Here is an 18,123-nt window from a genome sequence, read left to right on the forward strand (position 1 = left end):
ATCATAATTATTATTATTATTATTATTATTATTATTATTATTATTATTATTATTATTATTATTATTATTATTATTATTATTATTATTATCATTATTATTATTATTATTATTATTATTCGGAAGATGAAGAGACCTCCGGGGGCCTACATACACAGGCCTACATGGCTAACTGACTTGAAATTCAAGCTTCTAAACAAGATGGTATTTGAAAGACATTACAGAGGATAATTGGAAATACAGAAGAGAACGGTATTAAAAATAAGAATATTAACAAAATAATAAATAGACAAAAAATGTAAAATATTAAAAGGACAAGGAGAATTGTTTTAGAGTAGTAATGTATTGCATATTTGCTTGAAATTTTGAGGTTTTAATAATAATAATAATAATAATAATAATAATAATAATAATAATAATAATAATAATAATAATAATAATAATAATAATAATGGAGATTTACTGTCGGTTTATAAAAACAGAAAACGAACTATAAACATAAGTATTTTCTCCTAATCCCCATATTCTATGTGCCTTAAATAAATAGTATTTTCTCCTATTCCTCATATTTCTCTCAACAACAGAAGAAACCAGTGCTGTTCATTCTGCGCTTAAGACAGCGAAAAGATTGAGTACGAGCGCTTGGACAGCAAAACTGAGTGAAGATATATGGAGGGAAAATAAAATGTTAGGAGCCGAAGGGACACTGTAAACAATCTTTAGTTATGCTTACAGTGCACCACGTGAAGTGCACTTACGACGCAAACGCCCCCCTCCCCCCATATCCAGAAAACACCATGATAGAAATATGCGGAAGCTTTTAGCAAAATAATAATAATAAGGCTTCAATCGAAGTCAAACTTGCTGGGTTTGTATCGAGTTAAACATATTAGGTCCAGAAATTAAATATATTTTGCTCATAAGAGGATCAATATTCCAGGCTATCAATAACTTCTTCCTTAAAGAGTTTTTAATAAACCTACCATTTTCTTTAGTGCAAATTCATTTAAAAACTTTTCCCTCAAAAAAAAAGGTAAACTTCGGGGAAATTTCTGTTTGCACAAAGGCAACGCACCAGCAGGACGTGTGTGGTCGCCATCAGGCATCGGGGTATAAAAGGGCGTCTCACCTTCAGCCTGGCATCAGTCGCCCTCAAGACGCCAAACTCACATCACCATGAAGGTCGTGGTAAGTTGGCCAACTTCAGTTTCTCTTTTCGTTTCGAAGCTCTTTGCTTTCGCTATGTCATTGGTGCAGTGTAACTTTCCTAAGGTAACATTCTGTGATCTCGGTTCCTGTTAATTTTAACCTCCTTTCATCTTGAGTTTTGATTCCTTGTAGTAGTCTCTTCCTGTTTAAATTTTCTGGTCGTCTTTTGGAATAGCGATTTTGCTTTGTCACTCTACCGAGTGAGTAAGTCGTGATATAGACGACAGCGTCCATAGGGGACAAACCATTTCACTTTAGGAATCAGATTAAAAGTGCCGAAACCCCCATTTACTAAAAGATTTGAATTATCCAGTTACCCCATAAGATGGTAATAAGGAAGTGATGATAAAAATGACCAAGTCTATTTAGAAGCCATCTAGATAATCATTTCAATTACTAGTGGTAGCAGTAACAGTAAGCGTTACGGTGACAGCATTAGTCACAATACTAGTAACAGTATTAGTAACAACAGTATGGTTACTGTTAGCGTGAAGAAGGCAGAAGCATAGCAATAAACAGAGGAAAATGGTTCACACACATATTTCTAAAGACCTGCTTAATTGGGTGTAGGCATAGAACAATTAAGGTTTGTAAAGTACCTGTCATTTTAAACATTCAACATGATATTTGATAATTAAAATAAATGCTTAATAATTAAAACAACAAACCAGCTAAGACAGAAGAACAGATTATCTTCTTATTGCCCTCTTCATCCTCAATTCAGTATATCCAAATTCAGGAATGCCAACCAACAGGTCTTCGTTATAATGTTCCCTTTCTATTCCAGTTTCTGTTCGCTTTGGTGGCCGTGGCTGCTGCCATGCCCGCTGCTGACCCCGAGGCTGACCCCCAGCTTCTCCTGACCTCTCCCCTGACCTACACTTACCCCTTGATCAAGCCCCTGGAGGTCAAAACCAAGAGCGTCCCTCTCGTATACTGTAAGTGACAAGATGAAGGTTTCAGGTCATTATGCTGAAATAATCTTCCTTGGTTGATGTTTTCCGGTTTTTTAGTCAATACTCTGTTACGTATTTCTTTATGTATTTATTTATTCCATTCCTGTTGTTTTTATTCCATTTGTAAGTTGTTTTTGGAACAAGATGAGACGAACCTAACTGCAGGTAATTGGACAATTACTTCCCTTCCAAATACATAGTAATTATTATGACCTGCCTATGTGACCTATTATTCAGGATGATAATCTCTGTCTTTTTCTTCTTCCTTTCGAGCAGCCTCCGCCCTCCCCCTGACCTACTCCTTCGGAACCTACCCCTACGCAGCCTACCCCTACAGCTACTTCCCCTACTCCTACCCCTTGGTGGTCAAGGCTGCCGAACCCGCAGCAGCTGAGCCAGCTGTGGAAGAGGCTTAAGGAGGACCGGCTGCTGCTCTCAAACCTCCAATATGCTGCCGAAGGACTCCAACGCCTCTCAGTCCTTTGTGGTTCTCCTGAAGAGGAGACCCACAGGATATCTTACGAGGAAAGTCCTTCCATTTCAGAAAGCAAATGAAGGCCAGAGATTGTTGAGGATTCTTTCCTTAGGAAGGAGTTCCAATAATGTCTCCTTCGAAGTCTTCGTTGGCAGAACTCGATTTCTGGAAGGATTTTCGCCTTCGGCAGCAATGCTGGAACCTTTGTGATGACATCGTCGTGGCTTCTGTTTCTGATGTCTTCGACTTCTGTTTCATTCCAATTTCCATTTTAATTTCATTAAATTTTTTGTTTAGTTTTTAGCAATTCTGCTTTTTGTGGCTGTAAATTGTGAAGGCTTTACTCATTTGCGTCCACTGAAAGGTTTACTTTAATTCGTGACTTTTTTTTATTGATTAAAATGAAACAAAGATGCAGTTGTGATTTTTTAACTTTTCCTATTTTCTGATAACTATTGCCCATTAAGGGAAGAAGAAAATGCCCCTTCTGGTCTATCAAACTGAAGATACAAGTTTGATTTTCATCTGATTAAGAAGATCATTTTCCATTTATTAGTGTACTTTAAAACTTTATGAACAAAAAAAAGAAAAATAGATCACAAGTGGCTTTTTTCCAGGACACCGCAAATTGGAAACAAAGAAATAATAACAATTATTGTCCTCTTTTTCCTTAAACATAACAGACTGAATAATACCTCTGCCCTTGTACTATATAGCTTGTGTATACACCAAGATTAAAAAAAAATAATGGTAGTTTGGGGGAGTGGAAAACTTTCAAAAAACTTTTGAAAGAATTTTTTTTTTAATATCACAGAAATGCAGAAATAATAAATATCCGCGAAAATAACTTCATAAACTTTGATTAGGAAAAGGGTCTAAAATTATTTCTAATCACAATTCTTTAAATAATATGTACACAATACTGAAAAATAAGCAGTGCGTAAATGACGCGCTGAATGACAGTATGATAACTAATCCATCAAAAAAAGCATTTTTACTTCAAGTCTATAAGATACCTCAAAGAGAAATGATATGGAAACTATAGGCGTTTTGTTTTTCAAAACATATTGATGTTCTTCTAGTCTTATTCGCATTTCGAAATCCTTGCCACATCGTCTCACATTTTTTGTTAAACTGATTAAAATTAATCCCATAAACACAGCCATTTCCCTGTAGAGGGACTTCCTGATAAATATATTCTTAATATGAATATCCTTCGGTTGTAAGATGCATCGACGTAAAGTGAATTCCATAAGTGATTATAAATCGTCTAAATACCAAAGCAACAAGGTTTCAATACGTGGCGTAAAAGTCACTGAAAATGAGATGCATGTAAAATTATACTGGAGACTTTTTTTTAAAAAGCAGCTTAGGCCAACATATGGATTAGAGTGTTTGCACATTTGGAAAGGATGCAGTGGGAGATTCACCTCAAAATCCTAGACAGATGGAAGATACAAAGCATTAACTAGCGCCTCGGTGGCGTGATCGGTATGGCCTTGGCCTGCCACCTCGATGGCCGCGAGTTCAATTCTCGGGCATTCCACTGAGGGATCAGAGATGCGTATTTCTGGTGATAGAAGTTCACTCTCGACGTGGTTCGGAAGTCACGTAAAGCCGTAGTTTCCGTTGCTGAATAACCACTGGTTCCATGCAACGTAAAAACACCATACAAACAAACAAACAAACAGAACAAAGCATTAACTAGGAAGTGTCCAAGATGTGTTACACTTAGTGCAAGATAGAGAAGTAACAATGAGTCCTCTGGGTAAGTTTTGTTTGTTTGTATAGTGTTTTTACGTTGCGTGGAACCAGTGGTTATTCAGCAACGCGACCAACAGCTTTACGTGACTTCCGAACCACGTCGAGAGTAAACTTCTATCACCAGAACTCTAGGTAAGTATTTGATATCACTGAAATTTCCATGATTTTATAATGTATAAAATGGATAATTTTATACATATATACATCCATACACCTGTGTGAGTGTATATGTAGGTCGCTTCTAGCATAAAATAAACTCTTCTAAAGCACAAAATAATTTTCTCAGCCTAATGAAAATCAAATATACATAAGTCTTTGGTCTCATAGAACAGGCGTGAAATTTTCTTTTGTCTTCAAATGACAATAATTTTCAGAGAGTAAAGAAGATTCAAAATCTGTATTTTGTTCCGTTTCAATCTATCAGGAAATTACAAGCTGAAGTAAAGCTTTTCAGTGGACTCCAATTGGTAAATGCTACAAAGTTGGTACAAAATTTCATGAAACTGAAATGAAAAAAATTAGGTCGAAGAATCCAGATACAGTAGCCACGATAACGTCGCACAAAGGTTCCAACAATGCTGCCGAAAGCTAAAATCTTTCCAGAAATCGAGCCCTGCCAACGAAGACTTCGAAGGAGACATTATTGGAACGCTTTCGTACGGAAAGATTTCTCAATAAGTTCTAACCTTCCTTTCTTTTTTCAAGTGGGAGGACTTTCTTCGCAAGATATCCTATGGGACTCCTCATCAGGAGAACCACAAAGGACTGAGAGGCGTTGGAGTGCTTCGGCAGCATACTGGAGGTCTGAGAGCAGCAGCAGGTCCTTCTTAAGCCTCTTCGACAGCTGGCTCAGCTGCTGCAGCGGGTTCGGCAGCCTTGACCACCAGGGGGTAGGAGTAGGGGAAGTAGCTGTAGGGGTAGGCTCCGACGGAGTAGGTCAGGGGGAGAGGGCTGCTCGAAAAGAAGAAATAGATTGAGATGACCATCCTATTAAAAAAAAAGTCACACGTACTGATTATAATCAGTTAATGGATGGAGTAACGTCAGACATTTTATTTATAAGAATATATAACGGTTCAATTACCTACAGCAAGACTCAGTTGCTGTAATTAATTACTAAAGAAGGCAGAAGAGTTTATTGAAGTATTCCTATGTAATATGCTTCTTCTAAAAATACTTTACAAGCTGATAAATTAAGTAAATACATAAACAAATAAATAAATAAATATGTATATAATACATACGTACATATAAGTCATTACCGTGATTCATATACATACATCGAGCTACAAATGTCCTTTAATATCTAATTCGGTTAAACATATATGAAAATATATTAATTCCGAGGTAGTACGAATTAGATATTAAAGAACATTTGTAGCTCGATGTATATATATATATATATATATATATATATATATATATATATATATATAAATAAAGGTTTTTTTGCCACGAAGGAAAAAAATGAAAAAGCGAGATAGCCGAGTACTTTCGGCCCTATTCGGACCCTTTACTGAGGCAAACTGATTTTACAAAGAACACCATAGTCAAAAGAAGGCTTAATATACAAACTGACACTACCAGATTAGCCATAAGGGCGATTTTCACTCTACAGAGAGGAGGAGTCGCCATAGGCTACCACACCTTGAAGGATACCCGCAGTAAACAAGTGATTCTTCCAGAAAAACAGTACATTTTGAAAACAACACGGAAGCATATACAATTTAATATCATGAATTTTGTACACAACTTTTCCCAAAAAAATTATTATTAATGAAAAGACGAAAGAAAATATAAATATATATATATCGAGCAAGAGAAAGAGGGAGAGAGAATATCGAACCAGAGAGAGAGAGAGAGAGAGAGAGAGAGAGAGAGAGAGAGAGAGAGAGAAAGAATAATAACTATACATGTGGGACTAATTTATCAGTTGTTCATTTATTTTGAGGTCCTTCATAAACATCTTACAAAATATAGGGTCCAAATGGTACATTCCCAGACTAAGATTTAGGTTGTATTTGTATAATTGCCGATTCCAGTAAATTTCTTGAAACATAATCATTAGATCTAGAAATTACCGAGGTATCACCCCAATTAATACAATGAGATTTTTCACTCAGATGGATAAACAGTGCATTTGAAGTCTGGGCTGTTCTAACTGAATACATATGCTGCTTAATCCGAACACATAAATTTTTACTAGACTGACCAACGTAAAACGATGGGCAATCCTTACAAGGAATTTTGTAAATGATGTTGTTATTTGTTATGGGACTATTCTTAATTAGCATATCTTTAATGGTATTGTTTAAGACTATTCTTAATTAGCATATCTTTAATGGTATTGTTATAAGAGAACACTACATTAACATTAAACGATTTAAATATTGGTTTTATGGTTTCAAATCCGCGAAAATAAGGTAAGCTAAGTACATTTTTAGGCATTTCTTTTTCATTAATAGCAACATTATAAAACTTTTTATGAGCTTTTTGATAACATAAATCAATTAAATGAGGTGGGTAGCAGAGATCGTTTCCTATCTTTTTTATGTATTCTATTTCTTGGTCCAGGTATTGTGGACTCGTGATACGCAAAGCGCGTAGGAACATAGAAGAAAAAATTGAAATTTTAATATTAAGATGGTTGCCAGAATAAAAATGTACATATGTTAAATTATTTGTGGGTTTTCTATAAATACTGAATTTGCATTGGAAAGATTCTCTATGTATTAATACATCTAGGAAAGGGATGACATTGTTATTTTCAATTTCAACAGTGAATTTTATGGATGGCACTAAATTATTCAATTTAGACAGTAAATCATTTACATCGATACCACCAGGTAAGACTACTAAGATATCATCGACATATCGGTACCATTTTAAGGGGATAAGTGTGATATTCGGGAGGTGTTGTCTCTCAAAAAATTCCATTTATAAGTTTGAAAGGAGAGGTGATAAAGGGTTACCCATGGCCATACCAAATATTTATTGGTAATATTCTCCATTAAAAATAAATCTGCAATCACAAATACATAACTTAATTAAGGAAATTATGTGACTAACGGACATAGGCAATTCATGCAGTACAAGTTCATTACTTAAATATTCTAGCACAGAATCAATAGGGACTTTTGTAAACAAAGAACATACATCAAAACTAACAAAAATATCACTAGGGTTTAGTACAATGTTATTTAATTTTTCCACAAAATCAAGAGAATTCCGGATGTGTGAATTAGATACAGTTCCTAGTAGCGGGGATAACAGTTTAGTAAGATTATTAGATAGTTTATAAGCAATTGATCCTACAGTACTAATAATTGGGCGCATAGGTTTGTTTTCCTTATGAGTTTTGACTAGGCCATATAAATAAGGTAATGAGGGACACTTTACAGTTAACTGACACAAAAGTTCTTTTTTATCTTTAAGAATTTGTTTGATTACTGATATTAAAGTTTGTTTTTATTACTTGGTCCAACGGATTTTTTGCGAGTTTTTTTGTAAGTTATTTCATCCTCTAGTAAAGTATGCATGCGTGATATGTAGTCAGTTTTGTCAAGAACCACTAAACTATTGGATTTATCAGCCTTGGTAATGTGTAAGCTATTATCATTCTTCAATTCTTTTAAACTTTTTCTGTGGCGAGCGGGGAAGTTATCTTCATGGTAGGCATGGGTTGCACTATATGTCATGCCTTTGATAATGTCTAAATGATTTTTTGGTAGGTCACAGTATTTTTCAAACTTATATAGAGATGTCGCTATTGATAAAGCTGAAGGTTTGTTAAAATTGAAGAAAGACATTCCAAAGCCTAATGCGCGCACTGCATTATCACTTATTTGTTTGCTCGATAAATTCACCACACTATCACTTCTAGCATTATTGGTCCAATCACTGTCGTTGATAAGGTTGTTTAATTTTCTGTCCAGTTTTCTAATCAAAGGGTCTGTAGTTCTATGAAGTTTTCCATATATTTCTTGCCTTAATGCGTGTTTCCAATCAGCGGGAATCGAGTAGTTGAAGTTACGTCGCGCTTTTTCCAGTTCTTTAAATTTCTCCTTTTCCTCCATTTTCGCGGCAGCAATGTGACGTTTTAATGAGTGATGAAAATTCATTAAAAGGATGTTGATCGTATCTTCTTATGCGGTATGGTAGCAATGATTTGGGTAACACTTGTTCCGCCAGGCATTTTTTCAGGAATTTCAGGTGAATTCTGGTAGAGTGCGCTGCTTGTAAAGACTTGGAGAAAGAGGTGACGAAACAGCTCAGCAGTGGGAACAGGAAAGCAAAAGTAAACGTGGCCCTCATGATGAATAACTTGATCACGAAGTATATAAAACGTGATGCTATGTATAAATAACGGTTTTTTGGCCACGAAGGAAAAAAATGAAAAAGCGAGATAGCCGAGTACTTTCGGTCCTATTCGGACCCTTTACTGAGGCAAACTGATTTTACAAAGAACACCATAGTCAAAAGAAGGCTTAATATACAAACTGACACTACCAGATTAGCCATAAGGGCGATTTTCACTCTACAGAGAGGAGGAGTCGCCATAGGCTAGCCACACCTTGAAGGATACCCGCAGTAAACAAGTGATTCTTCCAGAAAAACAGTACATTTTGAAAACAACACGGGAGCATATACAATTTAATATCATGAATCTTTTACACAACTTTTCCCAAAAAAGATTATTATTAATGAAAAGACGAAAGAAAATATAAATATATATATATCGAGCAAGAGAAAGAGGAGAGAGAATATCGAACCACAGAGAGAGAGAGAGAGAGAGAGAGAGAGAGAGAGAGAGAGAGAGAGAGAGAAATAATAACTATATACATGTGGGACTAATTTATATATATATATATATATATATATATTATATATATTCTATATATATTAGTATATATAATATTATATATATATATTCTATACTATATATATATATATATATATCTATATATATATATTAATAAATATCTATATATATATATTAATTATTATACTCTACTATATATATTTATATATAGTATATATATATTTATATATAGTCTAACCTTATATACATATATATATATATATATATATATATATATATTATATATAAAAGAGGCATAGATTAAAAATAAGTAAATTCTAAACCAAGGAAGATGAGTCCTGCTCAGTGACTTCATCCCCTTGTCCCTTACAGTAGACGAGAGAGAAGCCCTTGGTTTTGACCTCCAGGGGCTTGACCTAGGAGTAAGTGTAGGTCAGGGGAGAGGTCAGGAGAAGCCGAGGGTCAGCCTCGAGGTCAGCAGTGGGCATGGCAGCTGCCACGACCGCCAGAGCGAACAGGAACTGGAATGGAAAGTGGAAATATAATTCCAAGATGTTGGTGGTCGTTCCTCAGTGGGATAGACTGTGTTTAGGATGAAAGGAGTGGCTTAAAATAGAAAGAAAATATCAAAGACAAAGCTTAAGATATATTAAGTATAAAATGAGATTGTTGCTTAAATTACTGTAGATATAGTTTAAAAACCAAGGGACTTATTAAAACAATAACATGGTTATTTATTGCTCTATTCCTTGGCCCTCATCCAGCAAATCTTATAAAAAAATATCTTTGAAAGATTTTCTTTTGTTTACTGCTATATTTCTTCGTCTTCGTCTTCTTCATCTCCTATCTCTGTTACTTTTCCCATACTATATTCTACTTTATTTTATGCTTTGGGAACAACCATAATTCTGTTACCAATACCATTGGTATACTATTGACTATTGCTGAGACAGCTACTGTTGTCACTACTTATACCTACTTATACTGTTTTTTTGTTTTTTTGTTTGTAAAGTGTATTTACGTTGCATGGAACCAGTGGTTATTCAGCAACGGGACCAGCAGCTTTACGTTACTTCCGAACCACATCGAGAGTGAACTTTATCACCAGAAATACACATCTCTCACTTCTCAATGGAATGCCCGAGAATTGAACTCGTGGCCACCGAGGTGGCAGGCCAACACCATACCGACCACTCCACTGAGGCTCTGCCTACTTATATATGTAGTGGTACCACCAGTAATGATACTGATTATCAGTAATTATATCTAATTCGACCTTATAGTTTTAATCGTCACTCTCGTAATATCTCATATGGTAAATGTGCCATGCACATATCTACTCTGAAGCGTTTTCGCATGAATTGCCCTCTTATATCTTAAATGAAATCGTCTGACTACAGTGGATTCTGGCCCCTTCATTACACCTATTTCGACTCAACCATTTAACAGATTGAAAAACCAAAGTCCCTTTTCAAAGTAAAACATTAAAATCCTAACTGGAAGAGACATAGAGGCATCAAAACTAAAAAAAAAAAAGTAACTGAAATCTATATTACAAAAACTTGGCTGCAAAAGTTGTAGCTACAACTGAAATAAAAATGAAAGGGAAGCAGTTAAAAATGAAATACGAAGATTGCCAACTTACCACGGCCTTCATGGTGATGTGGGTTTGGAGTCTTGAGGACGACTGAAGCCAGGCTGGAGGTAGGACGACCTTTTATACCCCGATGCCTGATGGTGGCCACACGTTTTGATGCGTTGCCTTTTGGCAAACACAAATTCTTTCGAATTTTTCTCTTTTTTTTACTACAAATTTTTTTACTTGAGAGAACAGCGTATATAACAGAATAATAGGGAAATGGTGTAAAAACAACTGCAGAAGAAGGGAAAACATGGACTCATCAATTCATGAGAAAATGGAATAAAAAAAATGTACACATTTTGCAAGCAAGACCCAGTCATTTCTCGTGACGTCACACGCGTCGCAGAGCCAATCTGACCTTTCTTTCAATACCCGACCTTGACTGAAAGTCTCTGTCTTCTCCAGATCAGTTTATTTGAGTCTTACATATAACGAAGGTGGGACCGGAACCGATGTCAACCCGAAAAACGTCACTGCAGTGAAGAAAAGAGAGAGAGAGAGAGAGAGAGAGAATCACGTAATACTTCTACCGTGATTGTACAGTAGTTGCGTAATGCGAGCAGGGCTGGAATTAGACCATCTAACCGAGTGATCGCAGAAATGCGCAGAAAATAATTTTTAGTCTTATTCACTTTAATAGAATTTAGAACAATGATTGAAAATTTTAAGATGTGAAAATACACGATTTAATGACGCTACTTTAGTCCTAACCTTATTTGAATTAATTTCATGCTGTGTAGACAACAAGGAAATGTCCCTACAAACATACAAACATCTCATTAAAATAATTTATGATAAGATAATGAAATTAGCCAATTGCAGAATAACTTTAAAGCGATCCGGTGCACTTTTGGAAACATGACTAGGAGGCTGCTGTCATTAACAAAAACAAAAGATTTTAATGAGAGAAATGGAAATATTATTATTATTATTATTATTATTATTATTATTATTATTATTATTATTATTATTATTATTATTATTATTATTATTATTATTATTATTTCGGAAGGAGACCCTCTCGAAGACATGTTTTGTTAAAAATGACTGCTGCTTCAGCACTATTAATCTTGTAAAAAGTCTTCTCTATCTTTCTGATGACGGCTTTCTCGTTGTTGCTTAGACTGGCGAGCAACGCACCAAAGGGCATGGTAAAATTCGGTTGAGTCATTTGATTTATTATTACTTATACAATTCTCTCTCTCTCTCTCTCTCTCTCTCTCTCTCTCTCTCTCTCTCTCTAACGCGACGTTTCCTCCTGATCGACAGGACATTATCAAGCGATAACTGCTGAGGGACTGAATTTCCAGTGGTTGTTGTTTAAGATTAAGCTCCGGCCTTGTGTGCCAGCACGGGCTCTGCGTTGTAGGGAACAGCCCGCCAGTCTTCAGTGGCGAGTCCATCTCCTTTTATCGTGGTGTTGCGAGCTCTTGAGTACGGTCAGAGCACCTCTCCGGCAGGTCGGGTTTTCATTGGTTCCTGGGAAGGTGACTCATACGGCGGGCGTTTACGAGTCTTGCAGACCTTCTCAGGTGGGGGGTATCACCGGGAGCCTCTTGATTGGCTTCTACCTGAGTGACGTCACCCCTGGTATTATTCTCATGTCCGGTGTTCGTTTCCTGCGCGCTGGTACTTTCGTTGGGGGGGGAGGGGTGTGGTCCTCCTCACACACGTCGGTATCAAGAACGCTTCTTGGGTGGTATTGAGGGGAGGCTTTTCCTCGAGGATGAGCAGCGCTTCTAGGAGACGCAGACGTCGTGGGTCAGGTGCTCTCCCGATGATCTTAATATTCCTGACGATGTCGTCTCTCGTGATGTTTCTGTGGTGTACTACAAGGGCGTGCTGCCTAATGGCGCCCTCCTGGGCGTGGCAGGAAATCCTTTTTGACAGGCGCATCGTCGTCATGCCGATGTAAATCCCAGGACATCTTTGGGCGGGGCATACGTATCGGTAGACGACGTTGGACTGCTTCAGGGGGTCTCCTACCGGCGGGGAGGGGTTGTTCTTCATCAGGAGGTCCTTCGTACGCCGATTCTTGTAGTAAATAATGAGGGACACTCTCTTTCCTTCCTCCATGGGGCGGACGTGTTCCTCTATTATTTTCTTCATGGCTGCTTCGTCCTCCTTGTATTGGTGGTGCATAAAGGCTTTATAGAAAAGTTTGATATCCTCCGGGGGCGGAATGTTCCTTCTCTCTTCCTCCGTCATGTACCACTTGTCAAGGGCGGCTCGAGTTTCTCGGTTTACGAGTTTATTCGAGTGCCCATTGTTAATTAGCATCTGGGATGCTATCTCTGACTCGCCAGGACTCGCTACTATCGATCTTTTTCTTCCGCTAATGGGTACCTTAGGGTTTAAAGGGGTTTGTAACCCTGCCTGTTTCACCTTTTATTTCCTTTGCAAATCATACCATAAAACCTGCATATTCCATTGATATAAATAAAGTTTGCACCGCATATCCTTAAAAATCACCTTTTCACCTGCAAATAATCAAATGACCTACGGGCTGCTCTGTGAGCAAGAGCCCGTGCTGGCATAAAGCCAGCTTAATCTTCAGCAACAACAACAACAACCACTGGAATTCAGTCCCTCAGCAGTTATCGCTTGATAATGTCCTGTCGATCAGGAGGAAACGTCGCGTTAGAGAGAGAGAGAGAGAGAGAGAGAGAGAGAGAGAGAGAGAATTGTATAATTAATAATAAATCAAATAACTCAACCGAATTTTACCATGCCCTTTGGTGCGTTGCTCGCCAGTCTAAGCAACAACGAGAAAGCCGTCATCAGAAAGATAGAGAAGACTCTTTACAAGATTAATAGTGCTGAAGCAGCAGTCATTTTTAACAAAACATATTATTATTATTATTATCATTATTATTATTATATTGCATTTAGGTAAAAGACCCTCTTTCAAGCATGTTCTATTGAAGCAGCAATCTCTTCAATAGAACATATTAATCGTAATAATTATTATTATTATTGAAAGATATTGCTGCATCAGCTGCATTCAACTTGTAAATAGTCTTCTCTATTTTTCTAATAATAGCTTTTTCTCTGCTATTACAACTGGCGAGTATTGCGCCGATATTACTCATCAGGAGCAGTCAATTCCAGGGATAATTGTCACAAATTTATTTATTTGTTACAGTAAATGAACAAATAGGTCAAAATATAAGTTAATATATTGGCCGACGTTGGCCAATATATTAACTTATATTTTGACCTATTTGTTCATTTACTATAACAAATAAATAAATTTGTGACAATTATCCCTGGAATTGACTGCTCCTGATGAGTAATATCGGTGCAATACTCGCCAGTTGTAATAGCAGAGAAAAAGCTATTATTAGAAAAATAGAGAAGACTATTTACAAGTTGAATGCAGCTGATGCAGCAATATCATTCAATAAGACTTGTTTGAAAGAGGGTCTCCTTCCAATTATTATTATACCTTTTTTTTTTTTTTTTTTTTTTTGTTTTTTTTTTTTTTTTTTTTTTTTTGCTCTATCACAGTCCTCCAATTCGACTGGGTGGTATTTATAGTGTGGGGTTCCGAGTTGCATCCTGCCTCCTTAGGAGTCCATCACTTTTCTTACTATGTGTGCCGTTTCTAGGATCACACTCTTCTGCATGAGGCCCGGAGCTACTTCAGCCTCTAGTTTTTCTAGATTCCTTTTCAGGGATCTGGGGATCGTGCCTAGTGCTCCTATGATTATGGGTACGATTTCCACTGGCATATCCCATATCCTTCTTATTTCTATTTTCAGATCTTGATACTTATCCATTTTTTCCCTCTCTTTCTCTTCAACTCTGGTGTCCCATGGTATTGCGACATCAATGAGTGATACTTTCTTCTTGACTTTGTCAATCAACGTCACGTCTGGTCTATTTGCACGTATCACCCTATCCGTTCTGATACCATAGTCCCAGAGGATCTTTGCCTGATCGTTTTCTATCACTCCCTCAGGTTGGTGCTCGTACCACTTATTACTGCAAGGTAGCTGGTGTTTCTTGCACAGGCTCCAGTGGAGGGCTTTTGCCACTGAATCATGCCTCTTTTTGTACTGGTTCTGTGCAAGTGCCGGGCATTCACTTGCTATGTGGTTTATGGTTTCATTTTTCGTATTGCACTTCCTACATATGGGAGAGATGTTATTTCCGTCTATCGTTCTTTGGACATATCTGGTTCTTAGGGCCTGGTCTTGTGCCGCTGTTATCATTCCTTCAGTTTCCTTCTTTAGCTCTCCCCTCTGTAGCCATTGCCAATTGTCATCGCTGGCTAGTTCTTTAGTCTGTTTCATGTATTGTCCGTGCATTGGTTTGTTGTGCCAGTCCTCTGTTCTGTCTGTCTTTCTCCTGTCTCTGTATATTTCTGGGTCTTCGTCTACTTTTATTAGTCCTTCTTCCCATGCACTCTTTAGCCACTCGTCTTCACTGGTTTTCAGATATTGCCCTAGTGCTCTGTTTTCGATGTTGACCGCAGTCCTCTATACTTAGTAGTCCTCTCCCTCCTTCCTTTCGTGTTATCTATAGTCTGTCCGTATTTGCTCTTGGGTGTAGTGCTTTGTGTATTGTCATATGTTTCCTGATTTTCTGATCTATGCTGCGGAGTTCTGCCTTCGTCCATTCCACTATTCCTGCGCTGTATCTGATTGCTGGCACTACCCATGTGTTTATGGCTTTTATCATATTTCCGGCGTTGAGTTTTGACTTGAGTATCGCCTTAAGTCTCTCCATATATTCTTTCCTGATCGTGTCCTTCATCTCTTGGTGTTTTATATCTCCTCCTTCCATTATTCCCAGGTATTTGTATCCTGTCTCATCTATGTGTTTGATGTTGCTCCCATCTGGTAGCTTTATCCCTTCAGTTCTCATTACTTTGCCTTTTTGTATGTTGACTAAGGCGCATTTTTCTATTCCAAAGTCCATCCTGATGTCCCCAGATACAATCCTTACAGTTTGGATTAGGGTATCTATTTCCTTGATGCTCTTACCATACAGCTTGAAGTCGTCCATGAACATCAGATGGTTGATTCTGTTGCCTCTTTTCTTGAGTTGGTACCCGGCATCCATCTATTGTAGTACTTTTGTCATGGGAATCATGGCTAACTACGAAGAGTAGTGGGGACAGTGAGTCGCCCTGGAAGATCCCTCTCCTGATATTAACCTCTGCTAGTCTTATTCCAGAGCTTGTAAGTATTGTATTCCAGTTGCGCATTGTATTTTTGAGGAAGCTGATGGTATTTTCCTCTGCCCCATATATTTTCAGGACTTCTATTAGCCATGTGTGTGGTATCATGTCGAAGGCTTTCTTATAGTCTATCCATGCCATGCTTAGGTTGGTTTTCCTTCTCCTACTGTTCTTCATTACCATTTTGTCTATCAGGAGCTGGTCTTTTGTGCCCCTACACTTCCTTCTGCAGCCTTTCTCTTGGTGGGGGATGGTGTTTGTCTCCTCTAGTAGTTGTATAGCCTTTCACTGATGATACCTGTTAGTAACTTCCACATTATTGGAAGGCAGGTGATAGGCCTGTAGTTACTGGCTATATTTCCCTTACTCGTGTCTTTTTGTACCAAGGATGTTTTTCCTGTGGTCATCCATTTGGGTGCTTGGTGATTTGAGATACAATGCTGGAGTTGTTCTGCTATTCGTGGGTGTAGGACCTTGAAGTTTTTGAGCCAGTATCCATGGACTTCATCGGGACCTGGGGCTTTCCAGTTTGGCATTTTCATTATTATTATTATTATTATTATTATTATTATTATTATTATTATTATTATTATTATTATTATTATTATTATTATTATTATTATTATCATTATTATTATTATTATTATTAGAGAATTAAATTCAGTTATGTAAATTTAAAAGAAGAACCGAACAGAATCCCGAAAGCTCTCCTCAGTTTTTAAATTTAAATAGATATACAGGGTGTCCATAAAGTCCCAGTACCATTCTGAACAATAAATAATTGGAATGGTACTGGGTCTTTATGGACACCATGTACATTTACATAATAGTGGATTTGTGTCTCCATTTTAAGACTCGTGCTACTGTGAGTATTATTATTATTATTATTATTATTATTATTATTATTATTATTATTATTATTATTATTATTATTATTATTATTCATTAAGATGACGGTAAAATTTCCGCCACAAATATTACTTTACATCCGTCAGGTCTGTACTGTCACACAGCAATCTCTGGCAATGTGAGTTATTATAAGCAGTCCACCAGTCACTATTGGCTTCAACGATATCAACTGGGGAGATTTACCGTCAGCCCTTGACAAGGCCTGACCTGACCGCCTGCTTACTCTGGGCGCGTGCTAAAATTTCACTATAGTCATATAGAGTGTTGTTTCACCAATGAAAATTTAAATAAATACGCTTTTATCTTATTAAAAGGAATTGTTCTGTACTGTTTAACATGCACATTATTAATTTTTTACATTTCCATTCTAATAAATAAATCATAAATATCCTAACCTCAAATTCCTGTATCTTTAACTCAACGCGAAACACCTTTTTCAGTCCTTTTTATTCTTTCCCTTAGGACTTTCCTATCCCACAAAAAACAAGAACCACAAGAAAAACAACAACAACAAAGTAGTTGGTAGGCTTACTCCCCGAGTAAGCCAAAATATAAAGTAAAGTATAAGCCAGTATAAGTGGGTGCAGCCAGGGGCCAAGGGTACCCCAGCAAAATAACCCTCATAATGCTTACAGTACGCCATGTCAAGTGCACTGTATGCAATACTGCCCCCCTGGGATAGAAACATCCAAAAGTGAGATTAAGTATCTTACATAAATTGTAGGCATGGTTGACAATAATCTCCTTAATGATACATACATACATATATATATATATATATATATATATATATATATATATATATGTACGTATATATATATATATATATATATATATATATATATATATATATATATATATATGTGTGTGTGTGTGTGTGTGTGTGTGTTGGGCATATTTATAAATATACAATGACTCATTCATATTGCATGTTTACATCATGCTACTCTTGTCCTTCCAGGATCAGCGGAAACCCTAAATCATGAGAAATTACTATAATAGTCTTGTTTCTAGGACCATTAATTTCTCCGCTGGCTGAATGGTCCGCACAAATTGTTTTCCAGTAAATCCGAGAGTAATATGGGACAGGCGTGGTTCCACAATGCTTCCTGTTCAAGGTTTCACGGTTAGTATAAATATTACTCACTGGGTTCCTTCGTC

The 18,123-nt window shown here is 36.9% G+C and overlaps 1 protein-coding gene across 1 annotated transcript; it reads left to right on the plus strand.

Moving 5' to 3' along the window:
• Positions 1-1,090: 1,090 nt before the first annotated feature.
• Positions 1,091-3,054, plus strand: LOC135202677 (uncharacterized). The gene is made up of 3 exons (XM_064232163.1): positions 1,091-1,185; positions 1,994-2,144; positions 2,439-3,054. The coding sequence occupies exons 1-3, from the start codon at positions 1,174-1,176 to the stop codon at positions 2,576-2,578; spliced, it is 303 nt and encodes a 100-aa protein (XP_064088233.1). The 5' UTR covers positions 1,091-1,173; the 3' UTR covers positions 2,579-3,054.
• The last annotated feature ends 15,069 nt before the right edge of the window (positions 3,055-18,123 follow it).

The sequence above is a fragment of the Macrobrachium nipponense genome, chromosome 33, assembly GCF_015104395.2.
Source record: "Macrobrachium nipponense isolate FS-2020 chromosome 33, ASM1510439v2, whole genome shotgun sequence".
Lineage (NCBI taxonomy): Eukaryota > Metazoa > Arthropoda > Malacostraca > Decapoda > Palaemonidae > Macrobrachium > Macrobrachium nipponense.

What these genes read in the sequence shown, in the direction of transcription:
- LOC135202677 (XM_064232163.1), top strand. An exon ending in GAGCGTCCCTCTCGTATACT is followed by an intron (nt 2,145 to 2,438) that starts GTAAGTGACAAG and finishes CCTTTCGAGCAG; the next exon opens with CCTCCGCCCTCCCCCTGACC.